The 26,278-nt window shown below is 43.2% G+C and overlaps 1 protein-coding gene across 1 annotated transcript; it reads left to right on the top strand.

Moving 5' to 3' along the window:
- The first annotated feature begins 3,999 nt into the window (after window positions 1-3,999).
- LOC113261030 (natural cytotoxicity triggering receptor 2-like) lies at window positions 4,000-6,834 on the top strand. Its single transcript, XM_026506958.2, has 5 exons — window positions 4,000-4,048; window positions 4,240-4,584; window positions 5,307-5,346; window positions 6,030-6,129; window positions 6,751-6,834. The coding sequence occupies exons 1-5, from the start codon at window positions 4,000-4,002 to the stop codon at window positions 6,832-6,834; spliced, it is 618 nt and encodes a 205-aa protein (XP_026362743.1).
- Window positions 6,835-26,278: the final 19,444 nt, after the last annotated feature.

The raw sequence follows: 26,278 nt of genomic DNA, 5'->3' as shown, positions 1-26,278 counted from the left end.
GACACTGCCGGGCTGTGGCGGAGGATGAAGAACTCTGTTGGGTATTGATATCGAGGATATCCATGTCTTCACCTGAGGGTGGGCTGCACCCCCTGTCCCTGAGCCCCGGAGGACACACAATTCATGCTGAGCTTTAGAAGGAACATAGGACAGTGGAAAGAGCAGGGTTCTTGCTAAAACTAGACTTTATGAGGAAGTGCATTGGTGGGCCTAGACGAAGGCTCAGGAGCCTGACCAAGGTTTGGTCAAGCAAGGACTCCTTTCTTGGAGTTTGTTCATTCATTCACATGTACATTCAAGAAATATTTACTAAGAGCCTACCATTCCAGACACAGGGAATAGATTGAGACAGAAAGCAGTCATGCAGCTTATATTCAGAGAATGGTGTTTGCCAGGATGGGAAGGCAGAAAGGAGAGAGGAAATTAATATACAAATAATTAATAATCAAGTCATAGTAAGAGTAAGCACTATGTGGAAAATTGTAAGACAGTCAATGTTTAATTTAACATTAAAAATAAATAATCAATTATAACAACAGTAACCATTTCAGACACAGGGCTGGGTGAGGTGGATGACAGCAGGTGGGGCACTGGCCCCCTGAGCGAGCACCAGAGGGGAACTCACACCCGAGCAGATGGCAGCCTGAGGGGGAAAAGGAGGAAGAGAGGAGGGGAAAGTATGACCCGGTAGGAAGCCAGAATGATGGGCCGTCGTTCTGTCCACACCAGACTTGTCTTAATGGTTTCACTATTGTGAGACTTGTGTGCTTGTTGGAGTCAAATTAAGGGCAAGTTCATTTCTTTAAATGAAGCCCCCCCCCCACATATGTTTAAACCATTATCATGGTCAAGATGGGAAAAAAAATTGAAAAATTCTATAATTGAGAAAAACCCTCCAGGTACTTGTATTTTCCTCTATTGTAGAATACTGTAAAACTTTGATAAACTTGACCTTTGAATCAATGGTGCTAGAGTTTCATGTCCGTCCCAAATTTGGGTCAAACTGGAAAGTTATAAAAGGCTTTCAAATGTGTGGTTTCCGTTGTCACCAAATCCTCCAGGCCTTTTTCAGTTTCTGGAATCCTTGCCTCCTCCTTCCACCTAGAAGACAAGAGTCACCCACCTGACTCCCCCCAGGCAGTGTCTTCCCTGTGGGGTGGGCTGCATGCCCTGTACCCTGCCCCTGGAGGAGCCAGAATTAAAGCCGAGCTTTCCAAAGTGTGGAGGAGTGATGAGGCCGATCCTGTGTTTGTGGGGGCGGGGGGCAGCAGTGGTCGGCAGGGTTGGGAAAGAAATAGCTCAGATCCACTCAACTCGGAGGCACCTGGCCCTGAGCATTCTCCTGGGCTGCTGGAAACCTCTGCAGGGGACCCAGACCAGAGGGCCCCAGGCTGGAAGACCCGGGGAAAAAGCACCTAAGGGAAGGCCATTAGAAGTTTACCAGAGCTATTGACCTCATGGGCTCAGTGGGAGAAAAGATGCAATATTCCTATTTTACAGGCAGGGAAACCGAGTCCCCTCTGTCCCTGCAGCCATGCTGAGAGGGAGGAGGAGGTAGAGCTGCCCTTCCTTACTCCTCCTGAGATCACTGTGGTCTGAGCTTCTCCCAGCTTCTTCTCCTGTCCCAAATCCTGGGTTTGGAGGAAGAAGGCAGGTCCTCTCTAGATGGTCAACGGAGTGGGATTCCAGAGATAACAGGGGCCACCCAGGCCTGTTTCCTTTACGAGGGCCACCGACGGTGCCATTCCTTGACAGTGAACCCTAGTCCCACACTTTCTGGCCATCTCCCAGAGCACGGCTCCCACGGAGCCCTGTGACCCAGGCTCTTCCCGGGAGAGCTGAACCTCTGAACAGGCGACCCTTCTCAGGACTGGGGACCAGAGAGTGATTTGGGGTTCCTGTCTCTGCGGTTTCCATCCCTGGGGATGCCACCGAGCTCTGACAGTTCTGAAAGCCTGGATGCTGGGCACTGTCTGCATCCTTGGGGAGTCTAAGTCCCCGGCTCCGCTGGAGGGTGTTCACCCCACAGACACTGGTGGGGAGCTCACAACACAGAGAAATGGTGACTCTACCCGCCAAGTACTCCCTGTTTGCTGCGAAGGGAGGACCTCCTTGTCATACAGCAAAGAGTAGGTTAGAAGGACTTGAGGACCACAGGGAGGGCAGTGCAGGAAGGAAGAAGGTGACCTTGGGCAAGGGAAGACTCCAGAACATCTCACCCGGTAATGGCGCTCTCCAGCCAGCAGGGGGCAGGGCAGCCCGTCCGTCCCCACAGTGCTCTCTTACCGTCTGCATGTCGCTGCGGGACAGGTCCCCTGAGCCAGGGGAGCCCTGCGACCACAGCCCACCTCCCGCTGTGCTCCCTGTCCTGCCGGAGGGCGACACCAGCTGCAGAAGGAGCTCTGCGATGCCACCAATTCACCGGGGAACCTTAAAGAAATCACCAAGACGCCTTGTGCCTCAGTTTCCCTATGGTGAAAGGGGGTAGTGACCACTGTTTCACAAGGATTTTGTGGAAATTAAATTAAACCAGTGGTTCCCATTCTTGTCTGCACACTGAGATCACATGGGGGGCATGACCGCAGCACACTGGGCTAGGTGCTTTGGTGGCTTAGGCCTTGGCATTTTTTCCCCACGAGCCTGAGGTGACTCTAAGGTACAGACAAGTTTGGGACTTCCAGAGTCAAACACTCTTGTGACCAGGCTTTGTAAACTCTAAGTTGCAAATCTGGTTTTGCTCTTTTTCCTAAAGTCCCTTTCCCCCTACTCTGTTTTCATAAAATTGAAATTCCATCCCCTCTTTTCTTACACCTCCCGTGTAACCTTTCCAAATGGAAAACGCAGATTCCCCTCACAGTCTGAACCCCCCGACTCAAACACTCCCTCCTACCGCCTGAAGGAAGTTTGTCCAAGGTGCTCGGAGTCAAAGCCTCCTGAACCAAGGGAGACAGGCAGGGCGCTGTGAGTCCGAGGGAGAGTTGGGGGTCCGAGGCCCTGGCGTCTCCTCTGCTCCCCCCAATGGGATCTTCGTCAGAGGGGGACAGTTCAGGCGCCTGCGAGGCTCAACCAGCCCAGGTCCAACTTAGAGAAAATCCTCAGTAGCTTCAGCCCACCCTTTCATGTTTGTTTACACCGCCACAGCCAGTTTTCATGACTGCAGGAGGGAGACGGACTTTGTATCCAGTGTCCTGTGGCGCCCTTGTGGTCGTCATACAAACCTACTCACTAAGAGACCGCCGCACATGGAACATTTGGGATTTGGCATTCGGGTGTGGAATACTGAGCCATACTTCTTGGAGCCGATGATCGGGGTGCCTGAGGGGGTGCTGTGAGAGGTGGGGAGCTTGCCTTGGGGTTGGACAGCCCGGGGGCGTTTTCCTATGGTTCTTATTCATTGTAATGGGTCCAGACTCATAGTTACATCTCAGAGGGCGAAGAGAGGCTACGAGCAGAGTAAGTGTGCCTATGTTATTTCAACCACGCACCCTCCAGGCCAGGGGCTCTCTGCTCTCCCTGGGGGCCACAGGTACTTAAGGGTGGCTCTGGCCTCAAAAAGTCCCTACCTGCCTTGGGCCAGTTCTCCCCTGGCTTTTGGAGGTGGGTGGAAAAAGCCAGGCCTCTGAAAGGATGAAGGGAAAGGAACCGAGATTGAAAGAAATAGGGTGGTCTCTTATTTCCATCTAACTTCCCTTTATAAGTGCTGGGTGGGCTGTGGGGTGGACAGGGGAACCAAGAGCAACCCCACAGTGCCTAGACCATCCAGCTGAGCAAGGCTGAAGCTGGAGATGCCCCCAGCAGCTGAAGGTTCCCCCAGGGGGCCCCTACCTTCCCGCTGCCCACAGAAACCGCCCTGCAGGCTGCACCCTTACTCAATCAAGACCTCTCCTTTCTCAATCTCGCATTCTATGGGCTGGGGCATCTGGGCAGAGTTGGGCCCATCTCCTGGGTCTCTCTGTCCTGTAGCCACTCTCTACCCCTCACTCCAGGCACCGCTCCAGTATGACCTGGGAGGCCCTATACTTGCTGCTGCTGCTGCTGCTGGCCTCAGGTAAGGGGCTCTCAGGAGGCGGGTGGCTCCAGGGGAACAGGGCAAGGGAGGGAGGGAAGTTGGAGGTGAGTGGATGAAGTGCAGTGTGCCATGGGAGGGTGGTAGAGGGAGGGCAGGAGGGCTGTCTGGGGTCATGCTTTGAGGGTGGCTGTGTCCCCTTCCTTAGCCTGACCTGAGTTTTTGTTTTCTAGGTTCCTGGGCACAAGTCCAGGAGAGTGAGCTGGTGTGGGCTGTGCAGGGGCAGGCGGTCTCTGTGAAATGCCCGTCCACTCCCCTGGAAAGTGAGTACAAGAATAAAACCTTGTGTAAGGAAACCAAACCTGGTTATTGCTTGAAGCTGGTCACCAGCACCAGACCCCAGGCAATGGCTCAAAGACCTCCACATTTTATCTGGGACAACCCTTCTGCTGGCTTCTTCATTGTCATCATCACGGAAATCACGAAGAAGAGTTCAGGAACCTACTGGTGTGGAGTAGACAGAGGTCCTAAGGAGAGCCTCCACATTCTCAAGAACATCAGCCTGGTGGTGACTTCAAGTGAGCTCTTCACGGAGGGAAGGGGCCTTCCTGGGGTGCCCGGGGAAATGAAGCCCCTCATCTCCTTCCCCTGCTTACCCAATCCTACCACTTCCCTGCTCGCTCCCATACTGACTGTGGGCAGTTAGGTCCCCAGTTCTCATATTTGGGCCATCACCTCCATCCTTGGGTGTCCTGTCCCAACAGGTATAAGCTAATTTGGGGCCCACTGGGTGTAGATTCCCAGTCTACACGATGGCTCCGACCCAACTTCACCCACCGATCCCCAGAACTGGCCATCCCATGGAGGTATAGGGTGTCTGTGTGGGGCCCTGTGGCCTAGGTCTCCCCCAGACTGGACATGTGGGTTGTTCAGGACCTGGGTCTGAGGCAAGACCAGAAGGGTCTTGAGACTCTGATGGTGAAGGGGCCAGGCCTTTGGGACAAGTGGTCTGTGTCCTCTCCACAGGAGTGATCTGGACTCTCCCTGCCCTTGGGGGTTTGGGGGTCCAGTGTGAGCTTCTCTCTCAGCCCAGGCCTTCCCCAGCCCCTCCTCTCTCTTTCTACCAACTCTGAGAAGCTCTGTGTCCTTGGACCCCAGTCAGCTCTGGCCTGGGGGACCCTGGGGGCTGGCTGTGGCCCCTCCTCCTCTTCCTCTCAAGCTTTGGGGGCTGACCTCTTCTCTGGGGTCTCTAGGCTGCCACTGCCTTCTCTGTTGTCATCAATCACACTTGCTTTTCTAGTGACAACCAGTTCAACCTTCATCAGTGGCTCTGATTACTGGTAAGTCTGGGGTCTTGTCTAAAGGGAGGGGACCGGGAAGCTGATGACTTGTGTGGGCTCTGATTCAGGAGACCAGGGGGACATAGAGGTCTGAAAGAGACCCCAAGGTCTCGGCTCAGAGCTGGGCTAAGTTGGCAAGGGTGAAGGAGTGGCTCTAAACTTCCCCCATGATGGAGCAGAAATAGATACATATCAGGAATGCAAGAACTTCTCTTAGTGCTGATTCACAGGCAAGAGAAATGAGGCCTGTCCAGAGTCACTCAGCTACTTCAGGACAGCAGCAGGACCAGCATCCGGGCCTTCCGTCTCCTGAACCAAGGCTCCTTTGGGGCTCAGACATTCTCCAGGGGCACCTCTGGGTAGTCCCCATCCTGGTTTGCCTATTACAGATCTGGAGGCTCTCCCCCTCAGCTTTTCTTCTGCTCCCTATCCATTGGAGCTGTGGTACACCCTGATAGTGTCACCCAGAGAAATGACAACTCTGATCATTTCTTTTCTCCTGGCCAAACTCTCCCTCCACCCCAAGCTTCCTGGGTTCTCATGATTTTGTTCTAGGTGGTCCCTGTGGCTGACCCGAGTGAGTTCAGGGTGGGGCTGGCCCATAAACAGGCTCCAGCCCCATGCTGAGTTCAGGGGCTGCTGTCCGCAGCCTGGTCCTCCCCTCCTTCCTTCTTCTCCCTCAGTTTGTCGGGCAGCACTTTCGTGATGCTGTTGTGTGTATTCCTTGTGACCAAGATCCTGGCTTTGACAGCTCTCCTCCTGTTTCTGACCCACAGAGCCCAGGTGAGTGGAGCCTGGGCTGGCTTGGGGGCCAGTGGAGCAGGGGGAAGATTCTCTCCTGGGAGAGAGTCACCGCAGTGCAGAACTAGCCAGGAGTCACATAGGCGGCATTGTATCAGTTGTAACTTACACCAACTTAAATGTTCTTTTACCTAGCCCGTCTCTGCCCATGCATTTGGTTGTTATAAGCCACCATTTTCTTTGACATTCAAACTCATGTCCTTGGGTCCTGTCCACCCACAGCAGCTGGGTTGTCCAGTTTTGAGGCCAGCCTCAGGCGACCTCCCTAACTGACCCTTAGGTGTGCACACAGAGGTACCAGACACATGTGCACACACACACAGGTATTCATTCCTGGCATCAGAGACCAGACCTACCCACCATGAAGTCCCTTCTAAGGGTCCCCCCAACCCTTGAGCCCTTAGCTCACACACTAGAGCTCCCACCATAGGACTTTGTCTCATTCTGTCCTGAAGGGGGAAGCATGGGCAGGGAGGAGATGAGGACCTGTCGAGAAGGAGAGACTTCAGCAATGGAAAGGGGATGGGGCCAGAAGCAGGTCGGAAGAAAGAGGTGTGGAACAGCCAGTGAGTGTGCTTCTGAATCCCCTTCCCCGCTTCTCAGGTCTCCACCAGTACAATGGGAGTAGTAGCAATGGCTGCCGCCAGCCCCACCAAGACCCCAGAGCGCTTGGGCACTCCCTGCTGAGCCTGGAGTCCCCCCACCTCCTCCTGCTCCATCAGGACCACTGAGATCTGGAGCCTCTGAGAAAGGGCCATTCCTGTACCTCCCAACACCTGAATCTGCCATCTACGCTATGGTGGTGCCTCTCCTCTCCGAGCTGAGGACACCCATGTTGCCTTCTCCAACGCCATGTCCACCAGGTGGGCACCCACCACCTGGGAGACTCTCCCTGTGCATCCAGGCCACCCCTCTCCTACCCAGTGGACCAAACGCACTGGTAGGCATCCTCCCCTAATCTGTGCCCCTCCCTCCACTCTAGGGTTTCCTGTTTCTCTGTCAGCTCACAGATCAGCTGGTCTTCCGGTCACCAATGCCCACTGCAGTCGGCTTTGGTTCTTCCTCCTCCCGATAAGGGAAATATCCTTCGTTCATACAATATACAAATGTAATATTTGATATTTCCAAAAATGACACAAATTTTAAAAGTATATGACAATGAAGGAACAATATTTCCCTTCTATATGCCATACAAAAGGGTTAACGGCTTTTAGGACCTAAACATCTTTTTTCTTTTAAATAAGTAAGAATTAGGCAAACATTTCCATTTTAAAGAGGGCTAAGGATAGGAACAAGTTAACCGTTACAGAATAAAGAACAAATAATATGTATGAACATGTGTCCAAAATGGCTGATAATCAGAGAGATGAGAAATGAAGTGAGACCCCACGCTTTGCCTAACAGTTCAAAGAAGATAAAAATAAATGATAATCATATTCTGTGCTGGAGAGGTGTAGGGAAAAGGGAATTCTCATGAATTGCTGGAAGGACATAATTGATAGCCTCTTCCTGGAGGGGCAATGTGGTGATGAATTAAAAGGCAGAAAACGTAATTTATTCAACTACTCCACTGTTCATGGACATTTGGGTTCTTTCTCCTTTTTGGCTGTTGCGAATAAAGCTGCTATGAACATTCAAAAAAAAAAAGGCAGAAAAAGGAAAACAAACAAAAGAAGCCTCTGGCTTGTGAAGTGGCAGTTCTAAACAATTTTCTAGGTACTTTGACACGTGTGGTGATTGCTGTTGTTTAAAAAGGACAATAATGGTATGTGCACTCTATGTCAGTTTTAAAAAGTGTGCCAACGATCCTTGAGTAAAAAAATAAAAATAAAAAGGCAAATAATTGTACAAGACTCGAAAATCCAAAGTGGTCTCTCGTTCTCCCACTCTGCGCCCCAGCTCCCGTTCCCCTGAAGGAATCCACATCTTTTATCTATGTATTCTGATATTTACCTCTATCTTTGTGGAAGAGAAGAAACAAAGCTTATACTGCTCTTTGTTCATTTTCTAGTTTTTGATATCCTCCACTCATCTCCCATTAATGAGGATGAGAACTGGGTCATTTCACACATCACTTCCCTATCCACCCCCACATGCTCTCTCCCCAAACCACGACACAGTCAAATCACAACTGCCCACAAGGAGGATATTCAGATCTTACAGTTTGGGGCCTTGTAAATACTTGTTTGTCAGCCTAGCCATAGAATGAGTGTATTATGACTATGTTTTCTTTTCAGTGTACTTTTTTATTATCCCCCAACTTGCCTGATTTTCATTTGTTTTATTTTCTACATATTTGCCATTGATTCATTTGTAAACTCTCTACCCAAAGTGTAAATTTCATCTGGGAAGTTCGAACACATGAAGTCACACATTGGATCTGTTCCCTTGAGATGCCTGGGACATCCCGTTTGTCTTCCCGCTGCACTGGTTTCCCTATGAGCTACCCACAACCTCCTGCGATTTCTACTCCCCATCTTCTTGGGCACTCCCTTGGCTTCCACTGGGTTTTGGATGTGCTCTCTCCTGAATTTCATATCTTTCTCTTGCTGAGTTTATCCTTCTCCTTCTTCTTCTTCTTCTTCTTTTTTTTTTTTTTAGATTTTATTTGTTTGTTTGACAGAGAGAGAGAGAGTACAAGCAGAGGGAGAGGCAGACAGGGGGAGAAGCAGACTCCGCACTGAGCAGGGAGCCCAATGTGGGGCTGGATCCCAGGACTGTGAGATCATGACGTGAGCCCAAGGCAGATGCTTAACTGACTGAGCCACCCAGGCGTCCCTTTATCCTACTTTTTATTGGAACATTCCTTCCAACATCTTCCCTTACTTTTGAGAAGCTCGATGCCATTTACGTTTCTAATCCATTGACGATGAGCTTTTTTTTCTCTTGCTCTTGGTGTTTTTAGGATTATCTCTCCCCCTTCCCCTGCCCCTCATCATGTTCTGAAATTCCACGCTGATGTGTATTGACGTGGATCTTTTGCTATTTATTGTGCTGAGCACCCAGTGGGCCTCTTCAGTCTGGAAAATCATATCCTTAATTCTGAGGTGTATTTTCTTTATTTCTTTTATAATCTTTCTCATTTTCTGTTTTTTTCCCCCCTCTCCCTATGAAATTTCTATTATACAAATCGTAGGCTTTATCGACATATCCTCCATATCTCGTTATTTCTCTCTTTTACTTTTCGTCTTTCTTGTTTACATTTTTTTAAATTGACGTTGACATTTTTATTACAATTTTACCTACAGTGAAATGCACAGATCTGAAATGTGTAATTTGATGTGTTTTGACAATTGCATGGAACCCACTCCCATATCAATATATAGAACATGGTCATCATCACTTCACTGCCTGAGGCAACCATCACTCTGATTTCTTTCACGTAGATTGCCTTGGTCCCTTCTAGAGCTTCTTATCAGCAAAATAATAGAGTACCTACTCTTTTGTGTCTGGTATTTTCACTCACCACAGTGTTCCTGAGGCTCACCCGTGTTGCTGCATGCATTAATTTCTTTCTCTTCCTAGGTCATAGTCCACTATGAATATACTGGCTTTGTTTATCCATTTATCTGTTGACATTTGAGTTACTTGGTTGTTATGAATCATGTTGCTGTGATCATTCTTGAATGGGTCTTTTTATGGACATCCATTGTAATAGTTTGCCAGGGCTGCCAGAATGTTCCTTAACAACAGAAATTTATTTTCTCACAGTTCTGGAAGCTAGAAGTCTGAGGTCAAGGTGTGCACAGGGTTGGTTTCTTGAGGCCTCTCTCCTTGGTTTGTAGATGATTGTCTTCTCCTCCCTGTGTCTTCACATGGTTGTTAACTTATCTGGGTCCTCATCTCTTCTTATAAGGATACCAGTCATATTAGATTATGGTCCATCCTAATGACCTTGACTTACTTGCCTATTTAAATACACTAAGTCCAAATACAGTCACTCTCTGAAGTACAAAGGGTTAGAATTTAAACATATGAATTTGGGGGCACTCAGTTCAGCCCATAACATACATTTTCCTTTCTTTGACTTAAATACATGGACATGGAATTGCTGGGTTCTAGGGTAAGAGTATATTTAACTTTATGAAGAACTGCCATGCAAATTTCCAAGTTATTGTACCATTTTTACACTCCACCCCACCCCCAACCAAACAATGTATGAGAGTTTCTCGTTCCTTTATATCCTTGCCAACATTTGGTATTGACAATCTTTTTAATTTTGTCTATTCTAATATATGCATAGCAATCTCACTGTAGTTTGACTTTGCATTTTCCTGATGAGGAATGATGGTAAGCATGTCTCCTGTGCTTACCGGCCACTACCATATCCTCTCTTAGGTTGTGCTCATTCCAGCATCTGCCTATTTTTATTGGGTCATTTTTCTTTCCAGTATCGGGTTCTAGGAATCCTTTAAATATTCTGAATATAAATCTTTTCCCAATCTTTGAGTTGCACATATTTTGTCTCATTCTGTGGCTGGCCTATTCATTTTCTTAATGGTGTCTAGGGAGGAACAAACAATTTTCATTTTGATAAAGTCCAATTTCTTTCTTTCTTTAATGTTTAATGCTTTTTAAGTCCTGACTAAGTATCTTTGACCACCCTAGGGTTATAACAGCATTTGTAAATATTTTTCTTCTAGAAGCTTTATAGCCTTAGTTTTTGTATCTAGATCTATAATCAATGTCTAGTTAATTTTTGTGTATTGGGGTTCCTTTATTTCTGTATGGCTATCTAGTTGTTTCTGCACCATTTGTTGAAAAGATTTTCCTTCTCCATTGAGTTACTTTAGCACCTGTATTAAAATGACTTAAATATATAGAGTTGATCTGTTTTTGAACTCTCAATTCTGTTCCACAAATCTGTTTGTCTTTTACCTAATATGATATCTTTTAATTACTGTTGCTTTATAGTAAGTCTTAGAATCAGGTAGTGCAAGTTCTTCAAGTTTTTTTCACTATTTTTTTTTTTTGGTTATTCTAAGTCCTTTGCTTTATCATAAAATTTTAGAATCAGCTTATCAATTTTTATAGGAAAATTCTTTTTCAGGTATTGTGTTGAACTTACAGATCGATATTAGGAGAATGGGCATCTTAACAATATTGAGTCTTCAATCCATGAATATAGTATGTCTCTTCATTTTTTTGGTTTCTTGGGTTAGTGCTTCATATTTCTCATATTTTCTCTGTTAATTTTCATCTCTTATTGTTCTTTGATTCTTCCCCAAATATTTTGTCAGTGTTATCTTCTAATTATTCTATTTAATTATTCTTATTTCTATTATGTGTTTAATTGCAAAAGGTACTATTTTTATTCTCAGAGAACTCTCTTTGTCTAGTATTCTATTCTAGTTTCATGGATGTCTTCTCTTTTATTTCTAAAGATGTGATGTATAAGACTTTGAAATTGTTTGACTTAAGCCTCTGTGTTATCTATTTCCCTCATGTTCCTTTGTATATGTTTAAATTTTTGTGCTATATATTAGAGGCTCTCTTAATATGTATCATTTTACACATATTTCTTCTTATTATTTATGTTTTTCTGTGTATTTGCAAATTTTTAAAGATGAAAAATTAGAGAAGAAAGACTGCAGCATAAAAATGACAGGGAATTCTGTGTGTGTAATCTCTAGTGGATTATACTCTAAAATAGAGATTCTCAGCTTTGGCATGATTGACATTTTGGGCCAGATAATTCTTTGTTCAGGAGGCTGTCCTATGCATTGTGGGATGTTTAGCAACATCCCTGGCATCTACCCACTAGATGTAAGTAGCACCTTCTCCTCAGTTATGACAACGAAACACTTCTCTAAACATTGACAAATTTCTCCTAGAGGGGCAAAATCACCTACAGTTGAGAATCGCTGATCTAGTTTGTTCGTTTTTTTATTTATTTATTTAATTTTTTTAGTGTTTTTTTTATTATATTCTTTTTTTTTAAATGATTTTTTATTATATTATGTTAGTCATCATACAGTACATCCCCGGATTCCGATGTAAAGTTCGATGATTCATTAGTTGTGTGTAACACCCAGTGCACCATGCAATACGTGCCCTCCTTACTACCCATCACCAGTCTATCCCAGTCCCCCACCCCCACCCCTCTGAAGCCCTCAGTTTGTTTCTCAGAGTCCATAGTCTCTCATGCTTCATTCCCCCTTCTGATTAACCCCCCTTTCTTCTTCCCTTTCTTCCCCTACCGATCTTCCTAGTTCTTATGTTCCATAGATGAAAGAAATCATATGATAATTGTCTTTCTCTGCTTATTTCACTTAGCATTATCTTCTCCAGTGCCATCCATGTTGCAGCACATGTTGAGAAATCGTTCTTTCTGATAGCTGAGTAATATTCCATTGTATATGTGGACCACAACTTCTTAATCCAGTCATCTGTTGAAGGGCATCTCGGTTCCTTCCACGATTTAGCTATTGTGGACATTGCTGCTATGAACATTGGGGTGCATATGGCCCTTCTCTTCACTACGTCTGTATCTTTGGGGTAAACACCCAGTAGTGCAATGGCTGGATCATAAGGTAGCTCAATTTTTAACTTTTTAAGGGACCTCCACACTGTTTTCCAGAGTGGCTGTACCAACTTGCATTCCCACCAACAATGTAGGAGGGATCCCCTTTCTCCACATCTTCTCCAGCAATTGTTGTTTCTTGGCTTGTCAATTTTTGTCATTCTAACTGGCGTAAGGTGGTATCTTAGTGTGGTTTTGATTTGAATTTCCCTGATGGCTAATGATTTTGAACATTTTTTCATGTGTCTGTTAGCCATTTGTATGTCATCATTGGAGAAGTGTCTGTTCATATCTTCTGCCCATTTTATGATTTGTTTATTTGTTTCTTGCATATTGAGTTTGAGAAGTTCTTTGTAGATTTTGGATACCAGTCTTTTATCTGTAGCATCATTTGCAAATATATTCTCCCATTCTGTGGGCTGCCTCTTAGTTTTTTTGACTGTTCCCTTGGCTGTGCAGGAGCGTTTTATCTTGATGAAGTCCCACAAGTTCATTTTATCTTTTGTTTCTCTTGCCTTTGGAGATGTGTCATGAAAAAGGTTGCTTTGGCTGATGTCGTAGAGGTTGCTGCCTATGTTCTCCTCTAGGATTTTGATGGATTCCTGTCTCACATCGAGGTCTTTCATCCATTTGGAGTTTATCTTTGTGCATGGTGTGAGGGAGTGGTCTAGTTTCATTCCTTTGCATGTAGCTGTCCAATTTTCCCAGCACCATTTATTGAAGAGACTGTCTTTTTTCCACCGGATGTTTTTTCCTGCTTTATCAAAGATTAGTTTCCCAAAGAGCTGAGGGTCCATTTCTGGGTTCTCTATTCTGTTCCATTGGTCTATGTGTCTGTTCTTTTGCCAGTACCATGCTGTCTTTGTGATCACAGCTTTGAAGTACACCTCGAAATCCGGAATTGTGATGCCCCCAGCTTTGTTTTTCCTTTTCAACAGTTCCTTGGAGATTCGGGGCCTTTTCTGGTTCCATACAAATTTAAGGACTATTTGTTCCAGTTCCTTGAAAAATGTCATCGGTATTTTGATCGGTATAGCATTGAAACTGTAGATTGCTCTGGGTAGCATGGACTATGTTAATTCTTCTGATCCATGAGCATGGAATATTTTTCCATCTTTTTGTGTCTTCTTCAATGTCTTTCAGGAGTGATTTATAGTTTCTAGAATATAGATCCTTTACATCTCTGGTTAATTCCAAGGTAACATATGTTTTTTGGTGCTATTGTAAATGGGATGGACTCCCTAATTTCTCTTTCTTCAGTCTCATTGTTCGTGTATAGAAATGCAACTGATTTCTGAGCATTGATTTTGTATCCTGCCACATTACTGAATTGCTCTATAACTTCTAATAGTTTGGGAGTGGATTCTTTTGCATTTTCCATATAGAGTATCATGTCATCTGCAAAGAGAGACATTTTGACTTCTTCTTTACCGATTTGGATACCTTTTATTCCTTTTTGTTGTCTGATTGCTGTTGCAAGGACTTCTAGTACTATGGTGAATAATAGTGGTGAGAGTGGGCATCCTTGTCGTGTTCCTGATCTGAAGGGAAAGGCTTCCAGCTTTTCCCCATTGAGAGTGATATTTGCTGTAGACTTTTCATAAATGGTTTTTTGAGATTGAGGAATGTACCCTCTATCCCTACACTCTGAAGGGTTTTAATCAGGAAAGGATGTTGTATTTTGTCAAATGCTTTTTCTGCATCTATTGAGAGAATCATATGATTTTTGAATTTTTTTCTGGATAAAATCTAAAACCCCGATTGATTTGCGAATGTTGAACCACCCTTGCATCCCAGGGATGAATCCCACTTGGTCATGATGGATAATCCTTTTAATGTACTGTTGGATTCTATTAGCCAGGATCTTGTTGAGGATTTTGGCATCCATATTCATTAGGGAAATTGGTCTGTAATTCTCCTTTTTGATGGGGTCTTTGCCTGGTTTGTGGATCAAGGTAATATTGGCCTCATAGAATGAGTTTGGTAGTTTTCCTTCTGTTTCTATTTTTTGAAATAGCTTTAGGAGAATAGGTATTATTTCTTCTTTGAATGTTTGGTAGAATTCCCCAGGAAAACCGTCCAGGCCTGGAGTTTTGTTTCTTGGAAGGTTGTTTATCACTGTTTCAATCTCTTCATAATTAATTAGCCTGTTTAAAAAATCAATTTCTTCCTGTTTCAGTCTTGGTAGTTTATAGGTTTCCAGGAAGGCCTCCATCTCTTCCAGATTGCTTAATTTATTGGCATAAAACCGTTGATAAAAGTTTCTAATAATCCTTCCAATTTCATTGGTGTTGGTTGGGACCTCTCCTTTTTCATTCATAATTTTATTAATTTGGGTCCTTTCTCTATTCTTTTGGATAAGTCTTGCCAGTGGTCTGTCAATTTTATTGATTCTCTCAAAGAACAAGCTTCTAGTTCTGTTGATCTGCTCTACTGTACTCCTGGTTTCTAATTCATTGATTTCTGCTCTAATCTTGGTCAACTGCTTCCTCGTGCGTGGATTAGGTCTGTCCCTCTGTTGCTGTTCCAGCTTCTTGAGGTGAGAATATAAAAACTGCATTTTAGATTTTTCTGTTCTTTTGAGTGAGAGTTGGATGGCTATGTATATCCCCCTTAGGACTGCCTTTGCAGTATCCCATAGGTTTTGGACCATTGTGTTTTCATTCTTATTGGTCTCCATAAATTGTTTAAATTGATTTTTGATTTCCTGGTTTATCGAATCATTCTTGAGCAGGATGGTTCTTAGTCTCCAAGTGTTTGAGTTTCTTCCAAATTTTTCCTTGTGGTTGAGTTCCAATTTCAAAGTGTTGTGGTCTGAGAATATGCAGGGAATAATTTCAGTCTTTTGGTATCAGTTGAGACCTGTTTCGTGTCCCAGAACATGGTCTATTCTTGAGAATATTCCATGGGCATTAGAATAGAAGGAGTATTCTTTGATTCTGGGGTGTAGTGTTCTATATGTATCTATGAGGGCCAACTCGTCGAGTATGGCATTCAAAGCTCTTGTTTCTATGTTGGTTTTCTGCTCCGGTGCTCTGTCTGTTGCTGATAGTGGAGTGTTGAGGTCCCCTACTCTTAATGTATTTTAATCTATATGTCTCTTTATTGTGGTTAATAGTTGGCTTGTGTATCTTGCTGCTCCCCTGTTGGGGGCATAGATATTTATAATTGTTTTTTTTTTTTTAAGATTTATTTATTTATTTGACAGAGAGAGAGACAGCCAGCGAGAGAGGGAACACAAGCAGGGGGAGTGGGAGAGGAAGAAGCAGGCTCCCAGCAGAGAAGCCCGATGTGGGACTCGATCCCGGAACGCCGGGATCACGCCCTGAGCTGAAGGCAGACGCTTTAACGACTGCGCTACCCAGGCGCCCCAGATATTTATAATTGTTATATCCACTTGTTGGATACATCCTTTAAGAATAATATAGTGCCCTTCTGTGTCTCTAACTATAGTCTTTAGTTTAAAATCCAATCTGTCTGATATGAGAATTGCTACCCCAGCTTTCTTTTGAGGTCCATTGGCATGAAAGATGGTATTCTATCCCTTTACTTTCAGTCTGAATGTATCTTTAGGTTCAAAATGAGTCTCTTGTAGACAGCAAATGGATGGGTCATGTCTTTTTATCCAATCTGCAACCCTGTGGCATTTATGGGAGCATTTAGGCCATTCACATTGAGACTGAATATTGAGAGATATGATTTTAATGATGCCATGTTGCCAGTAATGTCTTTGTTTCTATAGATTGTGCCTTTCTGTTCTGTATCACTCTTGGGGCCTTTTTACTTTTCTAGAACCCCCCATAATATCTCCTGTAGGGCCGGTTTCATGGTTACAAAGTTGGTCAATGACTGGTGATTCTGGAAGGTCTTTATTTCTCCATCAATTCTGAATGACAGCCTTGCTGGATAAAGGATCCTTGGCTGCATGTTTTTCCCTGAAAGAGCTTTAAAAATGCCCGCCCCCCAACCCTTTCTCTCATTCTAGGTCTGTGTAGACAGGTCTGACGTAATTCTGATACCTTCGCTTTGGTACATGAGAAATTTCTTTGCCCTGGCTGCTTTCAATACTGTATCCTTGGATCTAATATTTGCGAACTGCACTATGACGTGACATGGCATAGGTTTGTCGTGGTTGAGCTTGGGAGGGTTCCTCTCTGCCTCTTGGACACGAATGTTTGTTTCCCTTTCTAGATTAGGGAAGCTTTCAGCTACAATTTGTTCAAATATCTCTTCTAGACCTCTGTTTTTCTCCACCCCCTCAGGGATGCCGATGATTCTGACATTGGAACGTTTCATTGAGTCAGTAATCTCCTGTAACCTACATTCTTGAGAATGGATTTTTTTGAGCCAAGATTCTATTTTAGCTTTCTCTTCTACTAACCCATCCTCCAATTCACTGATACGTTCTTCTGCCTCATTCACCCTGGCCGTCAGAGCCTCTAGTTTTGCCTGCATTTGGCTCATAGAATTTTTAATTTCTGCCAGATTCACTCTCATTTCCACCCTTAGAGTTTCTATATTCTCATTAACATTTTGTTAATACTTTTTTCAAGTCTACACATCATCTTGACCATTGTTACTCTGAACTCCATTTCTGATAATTTGGTTATATCTATATCCATTAATTCTGTGGCAGAGGCCATAGACTCATTGTCTTTTTTTTGCTGGGAGGGATTTCTCCTTCTCTTCATTCTGATGAGGAGAGGTTGCGGGGTTGTCCAGAGCCCAAATTATTGACTGGGACCCAGGCAGTGCACACTTGTTTTATAGGGACCTTAGGGATGTGGGCTTCTTGATTTTTCAGCCTGCCTTTTGGGGGAGGGGCCTGCCATGCCGATACTCAGCCAACCCTGTTTGGGGAAAGTCTCCGTGTCCCCTGGGAGGGGGGATGGGGATGGGCACACTGTGAGCCGGTATTTCCAGGCTTTTGTTCTCTAGCGGTTTTCCCTGGCTGTTTGCTGTGCTTCTTCTGAGAGTCAGAGCAGGAGTAGCTGAATCAGCGTCTGTCTCAGAACAGAGGGATTGCGGACCATTCTCCACTGATGTTTTGGCCACTTTAACTCTGTTTCTGTTGGTGCTGCTCAACCCTGCAGCGTCCCGTGATATGCGCGCCTCTGTCCTTTGTGTTTTTAACACCGCCAGCCTCCAGCCACCAGCCGCCAGCCCCAAGCTGCCCCCACGCGCTCGGGAGCTCCCGGTCTCAGTCTGGTTCCAGTGAACGCACTGGAGCTCCGTTTCAGTCTGGTCGTGTGTGTTCCCCGGCTCACGGTCTCAGTCTGCTCTCTCGCGGCGGCGTGCCTGTCCTCGAGTCAGCCCACTCCCCGTGCAGGTGGCTACCGCTTCCCGGTGCCCAAATGTGGTGGCTCCCTCCCCTTTCCATTTATCTTCTGATATCTGTGCGCGGTTTCACGGCGGCTACCCGCTTTGTACCTCAATACTCAGCAGTGGAGATGTTCATTTGTAGAGATCCAGGTGCATCTTCCTGCGTCTCATGCTGATTCCGTGGATGTTCAGGATGGTCTGGTACCTATCCAACTCGACTCAGGGGACCGGCTGAAAAAGGGGTCCCCTACTCCTCCGCCATCTTGACCGACTGTCGAGGGTGGCCTTTCTGTCAGTGTTCTCACAGTGTCTATCATTCCTTTTATATTTGTCAATCTAATGGTAAAACAAATATATCCCCTTGTCTTTTTAATTTGCATTTCTTTGATTACTAGATATGTTGAACAATTTTGCATTTCCTTTTTGCCCATTTGTGTTTCTCCTCTTGTGAATTTCTCGCTGATGTCTTAGATCCCTCTTCTATACATAGGGATACAACTATCTTTCTAGTTGATTTCGAAGACTTCTTACATCTTACATGTAACAATCCTTTGAATATTATATGTTCACATGTAGACTTTTTCTCTTAGTCGTTTTACTTTGTGTTGTAATTTTATTTTGTGTTATAATTTTTATATTATTGGTCATGCTAAAAAAGTTATATTTTATTACCAGTTTAAGTACATGTTTCACGTAATTTTCTTCTTTTTTTTTTTAAAAGATTTTATTTATTTATTTGAGAGAGAGAGACAGAGAGATAGAGAGTATAAGCACAGAGGGGGCAGAAGGAGAGGGAGAAGCAGACTCCTACTGAGCAGGGAGCCCGATGCAGTACTTGATCCCAGGACCCTGGGACCATGCCCTGAGCCAAGGGTAGATGCTTAACTGACTGAGCCACTCAGGCGTCCCTCTTCTAGAACTTTTCTAACTAGTGTCCTTCTAGGAAAAAAAAAATAGTTAAAAATCAAGCCAATAAATGGGGCTACCCTACACTCTTCTCTCATTCTCTAATGGCCAATCCTTGAGTGAACCCTATTGTTTCTCCTTAACATGTTTATCTGGTCACTTGCCACCACCTCTACTAGGCCACGATCATTTCTCACCTAGATTTTTGCCATAACTTCCCAGCTGATTTCTCTGCACCTACCATTGCATCCGTCCAGTGCATTATCCATACAATAGGAATAATCCTTTGAAACTGTAGATCAGCTCCAAATCTCTCCCTTCTCAGAGTAAAAGACAAATTCATAAAATGGCCCATACGGTCCCCTGAGATCCAGCCCATTCATTTCCCTGACCACCTCCCCTAATACTCTTCCTTTCTAACTTCCTTTTCAGCTCTTTGCTGTTTACTGACCACACTCTCACTTCCAGATCTGTGTACTTTTTATCCCTCTGCTTGAATGTTCTTCTTCCAGAACAGTAGATGCCTTGTTCCTTCCCTGCTTTTATGCCTTTGCTTAAATGTCTCCTTATCAGTGAAGCCTTCTCTGTCCCCTCCCCCCGTATGAAACAGAAGCTCCCCAGTCCCAGACAGACATTGCCCTCTGATCAGTCAAGGTGTGTCTGGGGGAAGTGGAAGCATCTCGAATCATTTGGGATTATGGGAATTATAGGGTACAGACCGTACACATTGGTGAGATCTGGGGAACAAGTCTGTAAGGTGGACTTGGCAGCTTGTCCTGGGCCTGAAGTCACTGTAAGTCAGTGGGGCTGATGACTGAAAGAAAATTGGATTTGAAGGAAGGGAGAGTGAGGACAGATGGAGACCCAGAGGGCAAAGTGGAACCCGCCACTGCATCTCATTGCCCTCCAACCTCAGTGGCAAGGGCGGACTGCAGGAGGAGCCTCAGCCTCTGGCTCGGGACTCTGGAGGCTGAGTCGCAGCCAGGAGCTGCCCCACACCAAACAGGTGAGTCCAGCAACAAAGCACCTGAACTACAGCGGCACCGACACCAGCCTTCAGGGCACCATGACTGCAGCTTCACTTCTGCTTCCAAATCTCATGCAGGTTGCTGTTATGGTAAGCTGTAACCTGGAGCCACTGAGGAGAATGAATTCTGAGAAATACAATTCCAGCTTATCTGAGTTGATAACAGTATAAAACCAGTACACCTTCCCTATATCCACCATCTTCCTCTTTTTCCTCCTTAGTACCTGCCACCATGTGATACTTGGTCTATTTATTTGTTTGCCTCCATCCCTCCAGTGGAATGTAAGCTCCCCGAGGACAGGGACTTTGTTCAACTTGTTTATTCTGGTATCCCCAGCCCTAGAAGAGTGCTTAACATAAAGTGGTAAGTAGTAAGTATTTCCAGATCTGGAAATTATGAAATAGTATGTACCAGACTCTGCTCTAAGTCCTTTCAAAAGGTTAATTCATATAATCCTTAGAAATACCCAGTGTGCGAGTCACTGATGTTAAACATTTTGGAGATCAAAAATCTAAGACTTATAGAGGTTTTGCAACTTGATTCCGATGCCTCATGAAAGGCAGAGTTGAACTATATACCTAGATGGTGCAGCTCTAGAGGACTAGGACTGTGTGATTTAAGTGTGATGAAAACCAAAATTCAGAAGATGTGCATATAACTCTTCTCCCATTTCATTCATTTATTTTCAATACAGACATATTATACAGAAAATAAATTTCTTAATCTAGAAAAAAAGCCTAGAACACTCACAAGAGTTAAGTTTGATAACTTGCATATGATATACTGAAAAATGGATAAGCAATTAGTTGAAATAGGAAAATAGTAAAAACTATTGGAGCTAAATTTACCTGTGAACTACTTAAAGTTATACCCAACAGAAACAGTACCCAAGTATTTGCAAAAATCTTCAGAAGAGCTACTCTCATAATAATGTGTAGGAAGCCACTCTATTTGTTAAATATATTTCTCAGGAACGTTTCTCAATAAGCAAATTGGTCTTGAAGGGAGTAGTGGGTCACTTTAGCTAAACTGGGGTGCCTGGGTGGCTCAGTTGGTTAAGTGTCTGCCTTCAGCCCAGGTCATGATCCCAGGATCCTGGGATTGAGTCCTTCATGAGGCTCCCTGCTCAGCGGGGAGTCTGCTTCTTCCTCTCCCTCTGCCCCACCCCCATCTTGTTCTCTCTCTCTCTTTCTCAAAAAAAAAAAAAAAAAAAAGCAAACAACACCTTAGCTAAACTGCTCTGCTCTAAGGAACCTAGGGTGGCCTCTCCCAGAAGCCATGTGACTCCAAGGTATCCACACACCCCTCTTAACACTGGAGGTACCTGGGAAAAGGAATGCCCATGAATATTCAAATGTGGCTTAGGACACTCACACTTCATCTTGTGAGGATGGTCTGACCCTGTGGGACATTCACCAAGGTGGAGGCCAAGCCCAGAAGACAGTGGTGGTCCTCTCAAGGGTCCATCTTCCCAAAGACCAGAGAGCATGGTACAGACGCCAGGAGAGCTCATGATCACTGACAGTCCCTCTGTCAGCTTTTCTTGTAAGTCAGCCAGACTCCTGGAGGGTACCACCCTGACTCAGGACTAGCAACATCTTCTCTGGCAGCTCACATACATCCTGCTCTCGTTTTCATTCCCCCAGTTTTACAGAAAAGCCCCACAAACTCAACCCATTCCCTATGGACTTTGAGCAGTGTTATGTTCAAGGCATTGAGCGTAAGAATATACAAATACCCTCACACGTATACCACATACCTACCCATGCACGCACACACACATTGTACACAGATGCATACACATACTTATGGTCTAAACACATATGTACATTCATGTGTACACACATCCACATGGCTCTTTCCAGGTATACATATTACTACTATATTCTTTGCTTTTTCCATGTCATATTCTCTTCTATTCCTATTTCTGCATGTGGGGTTGAATCACACAATGGGACAAACATGGATGGCTGACCTTTGCATACTGAGATTTCAAGGCCAGAACGAATGGAACATTCTCCAAAATCTTTATAGGTTTTTACTCCTTTGTGGATCCTATGCTATTTTCATAAAAGAAAACAAAAAGTGATAAAGTTGAATAGTGAGTTGGGTCACTTTACAGAGAAAGAAAGCCATGCCAAAACTTGGGATGTACTGTATGGTGACTAACATAACATAACAAAAAATTTTTATAAAAAAAATAAACGTGATATTAGTGGAAAAAAGAAAAAGAAAGCCATGCCAAAGAGACAGAAGTGGTTCTGGAAGCAGTGAGGCATTATGGGGACTTGTTTAAAATTAAATGCACTTAAAAAAATAATATGACTTCCGGTGTCCAATCTGGCATATAAGGAACTTGGAAGTTGTCATGCATCCTAACAGCAAGTAAAATTCTTGGACAAACTGAAAAATCAACAAATCTTTATAGGTCTGTCAGAGATATGAGGCCCCAGAGTGAATGTTGTCCCCAATTTGGAGAGACATACAGGCAGGTACAAAGAATCACAACTTACTGGAGCAAAAACCCAAGAGCAGAAACTTCTTTTGGGACCAGTACCAGGGTAGGAAATCCTGAACCTTCATTGAATTGCTAGAGGCTCAGTGTGGACAAATCTGAAAGATAAAATCTCCAGGGGGGCCCACTAATAGGGAGGTACCAACACTTTTGTGAATTGTACCTTCAGGATCTGTATCAGGTTCTTGCATTGAATATTGGAGAAAAAGCCCCTTGTGCTCCTAGCAGGGGGAGAAAAAGAAGAATCATTTTGAAAAATGCCAGGGTATTCTGTTCTTCCTTGAGTTCTGTTCTCAAGAGAAACCATTTTCTCAGAGCCTAACCTGCTGGGGTTTTACCAGAATCCAATTAACCTGAGGGAAAGAAAATATTCAACTCCAGTGTGATTTAACCTCCTACATGCAAGAAGGGAAATATCCAACTGCAGCCCCCTTTAGCCATCCTGTCCCACCTAAGAAAGGGAGCAAAAACTGAGAATCACATGTGAAGTTCACAGTCCAGGGGTAAAAGCTCAGTAAAAGACTGAGCTCTAATCAGTCTTGTGCTCCCCCAACACTTTACCACCACATTACCAAAGTCCTGTTTACCACAATAATTTTACTCAGTACATTGTGTCTAGCTAGCTATCAAGAAAAAATTACAAGGCATACTAAAAGGCAAAACACACAGTTCGAGGAGACTGAGCAAGCGTGGGCAAGAACCAGACTTAGATATGGCAGGAATGGTGGAATTATCAGATCAGGAATTTAAAAAACTATGATGAATATGCTAAGGACTATAATGAAAAAAAGTAGACAACATACAAGAACAATGGGAAATGTAAGCAGAGAAATGGAAATCCTAAGAAAGAATAAAAAAGAATTGCTAGAAATAAAAAACAGTGTAACAGAAATGAAGAATATCTTCAATGGACTTCTTAGTAGACTGGACATGGCTGAGGAAAGAATCTCTGAGTTTAAGGACATGTCAATAGAAACTTCCAAAACTGAAAAACAAAGAGAAAAAAGACAGAAACAAAAAACCAGAGCAAAAATCCAAGAACTGTGGGACAGCTGCAAAATGTGTAATGTGTGTAAAAGAAATACCAGAAGAAGAGAGAAAGAAAAAAATATATTTGAAGCAATAATGACACTAACTAAAAGAAAGCAGAACTACCTATACTAGCTTCAGACAGAGCAGGCTTTAAAGCAAGGAAAGTTATTAGGGATAAAGAGGGCATTATATAATGATAAAGGGGTCAATTCTCTAAGAAGACAAAATAATGCTTAAGGTCTATGCACCTAAAACAGAGTGTCAAGTTTTACATGAGGCAAAAACTGATAGAACTGCAAGGTGAAATAGATGCATTCACTTTTATAGTTGGAGACTTCAACACCCCTCCATCGGACATGAACAGATCCCATGATCACATAGTTGAACTCAACAACATGATCAGTCAACTGAATTTAATTGACATCTATAGACTACTTCATATGACAACAGCAGATACACATTCTTCTCAAGCTTACATGAAACATTTACCAAGATAGACCACAATTCTGGGCCATAAAGTGTTATCAAATTAAAAAAATACATAAACCATACAGTATCTGTTCAGATCACAATGTAATTAAACTAGAAATAATAATAGAAAGATAACTGGAAAATCCCCAAATACATGGTGATCAAACAACACACTTCTAAATAACATGTGGTCAAAGAAGAATATTCAAGAGAATTTAAAAAATATTTTGAACTAAATGAAAACACAACCTATCTCAAAATTTGCAGGATGCAGCAAAAGCAGTGCTTACGGGGAAATTTATAGTATTGGTTGTGTATATTAAAAAAGAAGAGGAGCGCCTGGGTGGCGCAGTCGTTAAGCATCTGCCTTTGGCTCGGGGTGTGATCCCGGCATTATGGGATCGAGTCCCACATCAGGCTTCTCCGCTAGGAGCCTGCTTCTTCCTCTCCCACTCCCCCTGCTTGTGTTCCCTCTCTCACTGGCTGTCTCTCTCTGCCAAATAAATAAATAAAAACTTTTTAAAAAATAAAATAAAAAATAAAAAAGAAGAAAGATCTAAAATCAATAATCTACGTTTCCACTTTAGGAAGTTAGAAAAAGAAGAGCAAATTAAAACCTAGGTAAGCGGACAAAAATAAATAATAAGAACTTGAGCAGAAATCAATGATATTGAAAACAAATCAATAGAGAAAATCATCAAAACCAAAAGTTGATTCTTTGAAAAAATTAATAAAATTGATTATCCTCTAGGCAGGTTTACCAAGAAAAAAAGAAAAAACACAAATTACTAATAACAGGTATGAATGAAAGGAGTCTCTACAGATTTCATGACATCAAAGGGATAATAAAGGAATGCTATGAACAATTCCATGCCTACCAATTTGAAAACTTAGATGAAATGGACAAATTCTTTAAAAGACCCAATCTGCCAAAACTCGCACAAGAAGAAACAGACAATCTGAATAAGCCTATATCTATTAAGGCAATTGAATCAATAATTAACAACCTTCCAAAACAAAAAGCGCCAGGCCTAGGTGGGTTCAATGGTGAATTCTACAAAATTTTTAAGGGTGAAATTGTACCAATTCTCTACAATCTCTTCTGGAAGATAGAATCACAGAGCCTACTTCCTATTCATTCTATGAGGCCAGAATTAACCTCATACTAAAACCAGGCAAAGCCATCACAAGAAAAGACAACTACAGACTAATATCTCTCACGAACATGAATGCAATGATCTTCAACAAAACATTTCGAAATCATATTCAACAATATACAAAAATAATTATAAACCATAACCAAATAGATTTACTCCAGGTATGCAAGGCTGGTTTCAACATTTGAAAATCATTTAATGTAATTTATTACATCAACAGGCTAAAGAAGAAAAATTACATGATCAGATTAATAAATACAGAAAAAGCATTTGACAAAATTCAACACTCATTTATGAAAATTTTTAGCAAACTAGGAATAGAATAGAACTTCCTTAACTTGATAAAGAACATTAAATAAATAACTCTGTGGTAGCATCATGCTTAATGGTGAAAGGTGAAAAATTTTCTAAGATCAGAAAAAGGCAAGGATGTCCCTTCCAACTACTGCTTTTCCAGATTGTGCTAGAAGTCCTTGTTAATGCAATAAGACAAGAAAAAGAATTAAAAGGTACATAGATTGAGAAGGAAGAAAAAAAACCTGTTTTTTCATAGATGACATGATCATCTGTGTAGGAAATCTGAAAGAATCAACAACAACAACAACAACAAACCCTCCTGGAACTAGTAAGCAATTACAACAAAGTTGCAGGTTATAAAGTTAACATACAAAAGTCAATTGCTTTTCTATATTTCAGGGATGAACAAGCGGAATTTGAAACTAAAAATACAGTACCATTTACATTATCACCACCAAAAATGGAATACTTAGGTATAAACCTAACAAAGCATGTACACAATCCATATGATAAAAACTATAAAGCCCCAATTAAAAAAATCAAAGAAGAGCTAAATAAATGAATAGATATTCCATGTTCACATATAGCAAGATTCAATATTGTCAAAATATCAGTTCTTTCAAGCTGATCTATAGATTCAAGGCAATCTGAATAAAAATCCCAGCAAGTTATTCTGTGGATCTTGGCAAAATGACTCTAAAGTTTATATGGAGAGGCAAAGACCCAAAATAGCCAATGCAATATTGAAGGAGAAGAACAGAATTGGAGGACTGAGACTACCCAACATTAAGACTTGCTATAAAAAGCTAGAGTAATCAAGACAGTGTGGTATTGGTGAAAGAACAGACAAGTAGATCAATGAAGCAGAATAGAGAGCTCA

This window comes from Ursus arctos, unplaced genomic scaffold (assembly GCF_023065955.2).
Source record: "Ursus arctos isolate Adak ecotype North America unplaced genomic scaffold, UrsArc2.0 scaffold_29, whole genome shotgun sequence".
Taxonomy (NCBI): Eukaryota; Metazoa; Chordata; class Mammalia; order Carnivora; family Ursidae; genus Ursus; species Ursus arctos.
The sequence above is the reverse complement of the archived record's forward strand: the minus strand, read 5'-3'. Positions and strand labels throughout refer to the sequence as shown.

What these genes read in the sequence shown, in the direction of transcription:
- LOC113261030 (XM_026506958.2), top strand. Translation starts at nt 4,000, where the DNA reads ATGACCTGGGAGGCCCTATACTTGCTGCTGCTGCTGCTGCTGGCCTCA. An exon ending in GCTGCTGCTGCTGGCCTCAG is followed by an intron (nt 4,049 to 4,239) that starts GTAAGGGGCTCT and finishes TTTGTTTTCTAG; the next exon opens with GTTCCTGGGCACAAGTCCAG. An exon ending in TTCTGACCCACAGAGCCCAG is followed by an intron (nt 6,130 to 6,750) that starts GTGAGTGGAGCC and finishes CCCGCTTCTCAG; the next exon opens with GTCTCCACCAGTACAATGGG.